A 7,991-nucleotide genomic window follows, 5' to 3' on the forward strand; every position below is an offset into this window, starting at 1 on the left:
AAACTTTTCATTAATGCCAAGAAAAGTGAGTTCTTTCTTTCAGAGATACATTATTTGGGTCACATTGTATCCAAGGATGGAGTAACAATGGATCCTGCAAAGATAGACACCATTCGGAATTGGCCAGAGTTGCAAAACGTACATCAAGTACGTAGTTTTCTGGGATTATGTTTATACTATAGGCGTTTCATAAGGCATTTTGCTATGATAGCCACCCCTCTACATGATCTCACAAAGAAGAAAGCCACTTTCCAATGGACTCCAAAGGAGCAAGATGCCTTCTTGCAACTCAAGCATGCTATCATAAGTGGACCCGTATTGATTGTTCCCGACTTGCAGAGGTCATTCGTAGTGGAATGTGATGCTTGTGGCGATTGTATAGGGGCTGTCCTAAATCAAGAAGGTCATGCAGTTGCATATGAAAGCCGTCGTTTGCATGATGCTGAGCTTCATATGGATATCTATGGGAAAGAGCTCTTGGCTGTAATTCATGCCTTAAAGATATGGAAACATTATCTTCTTGGGGCTGAATTTGTAGTCAAGACAGATCATCAAAGCTTGAGATATTTTCTATCTCAAACAAAGCTTTCAGAGAAGCAGATGAGAATGGCAAACTTTCTTTCCATGTTTCATTTTCAGATTGTGCATACTCCGGGAAAGAAAAATGTGGTGGCAGATGCATTATCCAGGAGGCCTTATGTGGCTGCAGTTTCAGTGGCCTCTCATGGGGACTTATCTGCTATGCGAGATTTGTATCATTTGGATGCTGATTTTTGCCATATATGGACTGATTTGATGGCTGGTCACTCACATGCCTCTTATGTCATCAAAGAGGGTTATCTTATGAAGGATAACTGCTTATGTGTGGTGAAGGATATGCGTCCAAAGGTTATGGACGAATGTCACGCTCCACCTTATGCTGGTCATAGAGGTATCATGCCTACTACACGCATGATTGAGAGATATTTCTTTTGGCCAAGCATGCGTAAAGACATTGAGGCATATGTACGTGCATGTATTACTTGCCAAAAAGTGAAATTTGATAGGCAAAAGCCTCTAGGTTTACTTCAGCCATTACCTATTCCCCCGCCGCAGCCATGGGAAAGTATTACTATGGATTTTATTATGGACTTGCCTAGATCCCAGCATGGGAATGATGCTATTTGGACCATTGTGGACAGGTTTAGCAAGCAAGCTCATTTCTTGCCCGTCAAGAAAACCATTAAAGTTGATCATATGGTGAAGCTTTTTCTTGCTAATATTTTCAAGCATCATGGTATGCCTAAATCCATTGTTGGGGATAGAGATCCCAGGACTACGAGCCTCTTCTGGAGAGCTTTATTTGATAACATGGGCACTAAACTTGAGTTTTCATTAACTTATCATCCCCAAACGGATGGCCAAAGTGAAGCTGCAAATTCAGCCGTGTTGGATTTGTTGAAATGTTATGTGGCAGATCAAAAGACTGCATGGGAGAAGTATCTTTCACTTGTTGAGTTTGCCTACAACAATACGATCCATGCCTCCACGGGAAAGGCCCCGTTTGAGATTATTTATGGCAGGGTGATTTTGCCACCCATCCTTCGTACAAAGGATGAGATTTTTGCAGCTGATGAGTATGTTCGTGACTTGGATGTAGCCTTTGCACAGGTACGGACAGCCATTGCAAGGTCACAAAATAAGCATAAAATCGCTGCTGACAAGCATAGAAGGGACATGCAAGTCAAAGAAGGTGATTGGGTTTTGCTGAAATTTGAGAAAGCTAGGCTTCGGAAGAGGCCAGGACGAGAAGGATCATATCCTAAGCTTTCTCCTCGCTATTATGGACCCTTCAAGGTGATTCAAAAGATCAATGAAGTGTCATACAGGCTTGCTTTACCTAGTCATTGGAAGATTCACAATGCATTTCATGTGAGTCTTTTTCGCAAATATGTCGGGCCAGATCCTGAGGAGCCTGTCACTGAAGATCCGCCAGAGATTGATGAGCTTGAGGAGATCCTCCAGCCAGAACAGATTGTCTTTCACAAGGACAGAAAGCTACCTGCAAGAAAGCTTTTCCGGCGATACCTTGTGAAGTTCAAGAACTATTTGCCCATTGATTCAAAGTGGGTAAATGAGGATTATTTTGTTGACTACCCACACCTGTTGTAGGCATATATTGAGGCTTTTCGATTGAGGACAACTCTTTAGAAGCCCGAGGGGATGTCACCAATTAGCCGACCATTTGGTCCATCCCCAGATTTGTGTCTTGTTCGCTTGAGGCCAGGCCGGTGTCTCATGTGAAGGGGCCAGTATTTTTGCATAACATGGACGGGAGCCAGATTAGTGCCACCCGTGTGTTAGCAGGATGGTGTCGTATGGACGGGAGCCACACTGGTGCCATCCGTGTATGACCTGGACTGTGTTCTATCCATGGGATTGTCACGCCATGGAAGAGCTAGTATTTGTGCCGTGTCTTGTCTATGGGATTGTCACTCCATAGGGAGGCTCGTGCCTGGATCTGTGTCTTACCTACGGGACTGTCACTCCATAGGAAGACCGGGATTTATGTTTTCTGTCGTGCCATCATTGTGCCCGACAGAAATGTTCAGTACTTGTTCCATGAACGGGAGATATGTCCATGATATTGTTTGCACATGCATTCATGTTTTGCATGTTTGGAACTGTTTTCGCGTGACTTGTATTCTTGTGTTTGCTTGTTTGACGTGCCACTTACTGAGCGGGGACGCCTGCCCCAGTGAGTCGTGAAGTTTGCTCTGTCTTGACGAGTTTTATTGCGTGTGAACAGGTGGTAAGTGTATTGCATTTGTTTATTTCATGGCATTATTTTTAACCTTTGTTTTTTATAAGGTTGCGGTTTCACACTCATTAATGAGTGGGCACCCTTCCCAATATTTCATGGTACCTTTAGAAGGGTGGGCACTCATTTTGGGCACCCACGTTTGGGTTATCCTCATGTGTGTGGGGGTGCGTGCATGGCCACCTACCCACCCCCCACCATGGAACCTTTGGAACTGGCTGCCTCCATGCAAGCAAGGTGGGCCGGCCAGCTGTTGGACGTGTGCCCTTTCCATCGCTCAGGGTGATTCTCCTCTTGCATATAGACGGCTATGCATGGCCACCTTCTCCCGGGGATTTGACTGCACAGGCGACCTCTCCATCGCTTACATATAGGCGACTGTTCTTGCTCTTGCTGCTGCAGGCGACCGTTTGATCGGGCTACCCCGCAGACGGCTGTGCAGGCAACCGCTTCATCCGGCTACCCACAGACGGCTGTGCAGGCGACCTCTTCATCTTGCTCTGCAGGCGGTTGTCCTCTTGCCCTGCAAGTGACTCTGCGCAGGTCCTCTCACTCCTCTCTGGCCAGCAGGCGGCTGCACCCAGACGCCACCCTCTTGCCCTGCAGGTGACTGTGCGCAGGTCATCTCACTCCTCTCTGGCCAGCAGGCGGCTGCGCCCAGACGACACCCTCTCCACCTTGCAGGCGGCTGCGTATAGATCTCCTTCCTCTCTGGCCAGCAGGCGGCTGCGCCCAGACGCCACCCTCTCCACCTTGCAGGCGGTTGCACACAAGACTCACCTCTCTTGCCAGCAGGGAGGTGTCCTTCTCTAGCCCCTATGCAGCTGCACTCAGGCGCCTCTGATATTTGTTCTCCCACTAGCGAGCTACAGGTGACTCTCTCACTGCGGGCTGGCAGCAACAGCAGTAATAGAGACTTCTCCTTTCATATGTGGGAGCCTAGTACTTTTGAAGGCCATATCCATTATTTTGCAAGGTAAGTGGATTGAGATTTAAGCAAAGGTCTTTGGTGTAAATCTTACAAGGGATACTCTCTGCTGCTAACACCCGTTCGGTGCCGGGTAGTCCAAGCTTCTGGAGAACCACGGTCCATAGGTGCCGAGATCGGGAGAGCCAGGCGTTAGTACAGGAGCGCCTGTTTGTGAGTGGTCTTGGAACACCAGTGGGCGCTCTCTGCGGATTCCAGTGAAGGCACAGGACCGTAGAGATTAGACTTCTTCAAGTGGATCGCTCTTCTTCGAACGTCTACTTCAAGTCTCTTGTTTGGTAATTGTATTCATCTCAGTTGTACATGGACATCATCTGGTTCATTGAACCCATGGAACATTGTATCACTTAAATACTCCCAATAATATATCATATATTGAGGGGGGGGGGGTCGGCCCGTTCTGACCCCAGTGCTGGTGTCTATTGATCAACATTTCATTTCATTTCAGTTTTCAGTTGTTATTGAGTTGTCCATTTATATTGTGAAATTTAAGTTGTGCTATTACGCGTGTGGGTGTCCAACGGAGTCTATTCCCACTTGACGGGATCGGTTTCACCTTCTTAGGCCTCAGTACACCTCCCCATTGAGAGGAGATTTTGGCACTCTCACTGGAGGAGCCAAATATCCTACTTCTGGCTGTTTCTACATGGTAGGTTGCCTACCAACCAATGGAGATCTATTTTTGGCGTGGACCCCTCTTGTCCTAGATGGCCAGCTCCATCCGAGACAGTGTATCATTGCTTATGGGGGTGCAAAGTAGTGCAGAGGATGTGGGTATATATAGCCCAGCTCTTGGGCAGATTGAGGAGTGATCCTATCTGTATTGCTTGGGGTGCTATTGCATGGTATACTCGGTCTTGTCCACAACTTTTTTGAGGGCAGGGGAGTAGATCCTATTATACTTGTCCGTAGGGGCATACCTCATAGATGTTTGCTTCAGGATATCCCCCCAGTTACGATACACACCACCTTTGCTGAGTATTGACACCACCTGGGAGATTATTTGTTAGTATCACAGCGTGGCATATCTGGAAGACCAGATGCTCAGAGGCCTTCGGGCTTGGCCTGCCTCTGCTATCCAGGCGATTGTACCCCATGTGACTGCGGGCGGCACTTGGATCAAATGTGAAGAGTGCGTTGCCATACGTGCTGGGCGTTGGGGCAATCCCAAAGGCAGTGCCGTTCACTCTCCTTGGGAGCGCCACACAGGCAGCAACTGGCCCGTCATCCAGGGATTGCCAACCAAGTGCCAACTATGAGGCTCCTGTGGGTCAGTAGTCAAAGAAAAAGTGTCACCTTCTGTGGCTGGAAGCTTCTCGATAGCCGCTGCCAGAAGTCCTTGATGGAGGAGGAAGGCACACCCTGGGCCTGCCAATATATCTGGGCGGCAGGGGTGCCATCAATGGACTGAAGGAAAATCCGTCTACCCAGGTGGGCAGTGTAATTGAAGAAAGGACCAAAACCCTTGATTTGTGTGATAGCCACTGCCAGAAGTCGTTGATGGAGGAGGAAGGCACACCCTGGGCCTGCCAATGTGGCTGGGCGGCAGGGGTGCCATCGATGGACTGAAGTAAAATCCATCTACCCAGGCGGGCAGTGTAATAAAAAGAACCAAAATCCTTGTATTGTGTGAAGAGAGAAAGTAAGTGGCTTTTTATAACACTCTTGCTTTGGTTGTATGAAGAGTGAAAATAGGGGACACTTTTTTGCTTTGATTGTGTGAAGCCTGTCTTTCTGTCTCCAAGAAGGATCATGTATTTGTCCATTTTACCGCTTTATACCTCCTTATTTAATCTTTGAACTAAAAACAAAACTATTTTCATCTCTTAGCAGGCCTTACCTCATCTGAATTCTTGAATCTTATGCACGGCTTTCTTCTTCTATTTTTTATTCTGTGATGGATTTTGTAATACATTAGAAGTGACATTTGCATGTTTTTTTTGAGCCAGGCAAAGGCAATAGGAAAGGCAGGGCAGGACTTTGTTTGGAGGAACCTTTCAATGGATCATGTGTATGATTACATGTTTCATTTGCTAAGTGAGTATTCAAAGCTGCAGAACTTCAAGCCTGTGGTTCCCTCTAAGGCGCAAGTACTCTGCAAGAGTGCAGTTCTTTGCTTTACTGATGACCGAAAAAGCAAAGATATCCTTAAGAGGTCTGAAGTAAAACCCTCAAGCATTCCACCTTGTACACTAGCACCTCAAGGTCACCTTTTTATTCAAGACCTGGAGCTAAGGAGGGAGAACACCACAAGACAGATATGGAACTGGGAAGACATGGCTAGGAAAGAAGCGAGGAGTCTGGGATCCTAGCACCTCAAGGTCACCTCAAGGTCACCTCAAGGGGTTAGTGCCACCTTGTACACTAGCACCTCAAGGTCACCTTTAATTCAAGACCTGGAACTAAGGAGGGAGAACACAAGACAGATACAGAACTGGGAAGACATGGCCGAAAGAAGTGAGGAGTTCTTTGGGTGTAATGATCCAAGGATTCAAACTTTCAGGAAATCGTGGGAGCAAGCATCATGAAAAATTACGAAGTCGAGCCTTGGGGTCTTAATTGATACACTTAACCTCATAAATTTCTCCAAATTTGATGCATTGCTTTCAAAGCCCTTGAGTGGGATTATGGTCTGAGAGGACATTAGTTACTAAACAGGTGCAGGTAAGGTAGTATTTGGTCTTTGAGACAACTCTCAAATCCGTACATGAGAAATAAGGCAACCCATTTTTAATTGTGTTCGAGAGGTTATAGAAATGCCTTTTAGCTCCAAATAAAAAGACCACCTGTTTCTTTGCAAAAGTTATGATAAAGAGGTCATGCAAAGCAAATGGCCAGCTGTCTGCATGCACACAGTTCTTAACTTTAGTGACATTATTTAACATCCTGCACGCACACACAAAGAAATGTTTTTTAAAAAGAGTCTGCTAAAGACCCAATGGGTCTATGAGACTAAAAGTGTTAATATGTTTCATATGTAATCTGAAAAGAGAGAGAGAGAGAGAGAGAGAGAGAACGTATACTAAGTAAACGACCCGGAGGGTCTATTAGATCAAAAGGTATGAGCAGACTTAAGTGCAAACACATGTAAATAAAATTAAAAAACCTATCTATCGAAAATAGGGTATGTGCACTATGCAAGCCCTTTACATTTAATAAAATAGGCAGAATCTTTTATCCTGCCCATAGGCAGAGTACATAGTATCAACGTTAACCTCATGTGTCGGTGCCTCTCTATTGTGCTTGAATATGGCCCAAATTTGGAGCTGACAGGAAGAGGGTATAAATCTTTGGGGGTGGGGATGTCTTGCTTTGTTGAGGGACTGCTTCTCTTTCTTGTGACTCCACGTGTACACAGAGCCGCTCTCATGTTGAGATCTAGTGTGTCGTGTATGATATGTTGCTCCCTCTGGCATCGTTATAAATGGGATTTGGTGGGGGCCAAAGAAGTTTGTAATGCAGGTTTGCATGGTATCTTGTTCATCCCACCCCCTTGCATGTAGCCTCATCAAGGCCTCTTCTATGGCGGTGCAGCGCTAGCACATGTAAGTCCCAACATCTCAAATCTTTGTAGTGCAACACATGTGAAAGAGGACCAAACCCCTCTCTAAAGAGGCAATGAAATCTCGGGCGTATCTTATATTAGAATGGGCATCTAGGCAGAAAATGCTCCTCCATCTCTACCTTCCAAGTTGTCATGAAGACTCAAGTGCCAAGCCAAATCTTTGTGTAGTGTGTATGCATGATATATATAGGTGATAGTTTGGAAGAGGGTATCAAGAACTACTAGGGCTGCCCCAAACTCAGCTAGTAGAATCTCATGTGGTATCAAGGCTTACTCTGGATCATACGTGAGCACATCATCACTTGCAATCTCTATCCTCATCTAGTTTTCCTCTCCTAAGTATGGCCCCCCAAGAAGAGGCATTTTACATCATGGTTGATGTCACCAAGGTGTCAAAGAGCCAACTCTTGGTAGTTGGCTCTTGAAAATGAGCTCGGAAGCAATGTCTTCAAGTGGGCCAATGTGCCATACCCTCTCAGTTCTATGTAGCCAGCAACATACTAAAAATAGGATCAATATAGATAACCATGGAATGTATGAAGTAACTAAATCACATTACCTTGGTATGAGAAAGATTGTTTTTGGTTGCCACTTGATGTGATCTTTGTTTTACCAAGATTCATCGTGAGGTCTCTCTC

General features: G+C 45.8%; 1 protein-coding gene across 2 annotated transcripts in view; it reads left to right on the top strand.

Annotated features, from left to right (window-relative positions):
- The window catches only part of LOC147621536 (uncharacterized), a 50,499-nt gene extending 43,909 nt beyond the window's left edge, over positions 1–6,590 (top strand). For both annotated transcript variants that reach the window (XM_086824297.1, XM_086824298.1), the window contains exon 6: positions 5,738–6,590. In XM_086824297.1, the coding sequence (XP_086680423.1) occupies positions 5,738–6,100 (363 nt within the window). In that variant the 3' untranslated portion in view covers positions 6,101–6,590. The remainder of the gene's footprint in view (positions 1–5,737) is intronic.
- Positions 6,591–7,991: the final 1,401 nt, after the last annotated feature.

Source organism: Cibotium barometz, chromosome 30, assembly GCF_041138505.1.
Source record: "Cibotium barometz isolate CiBa-2024 chromosome 30, ASM4113850v1, whole genome shotgun sequence".
Taxonomy (NCBI): Eukaryota; Viridiplantae; Streptophyta; class Polypodiopsida; order Cyatheales; family Cibotiaceae; genus Cibotium; species Cibotium barometz.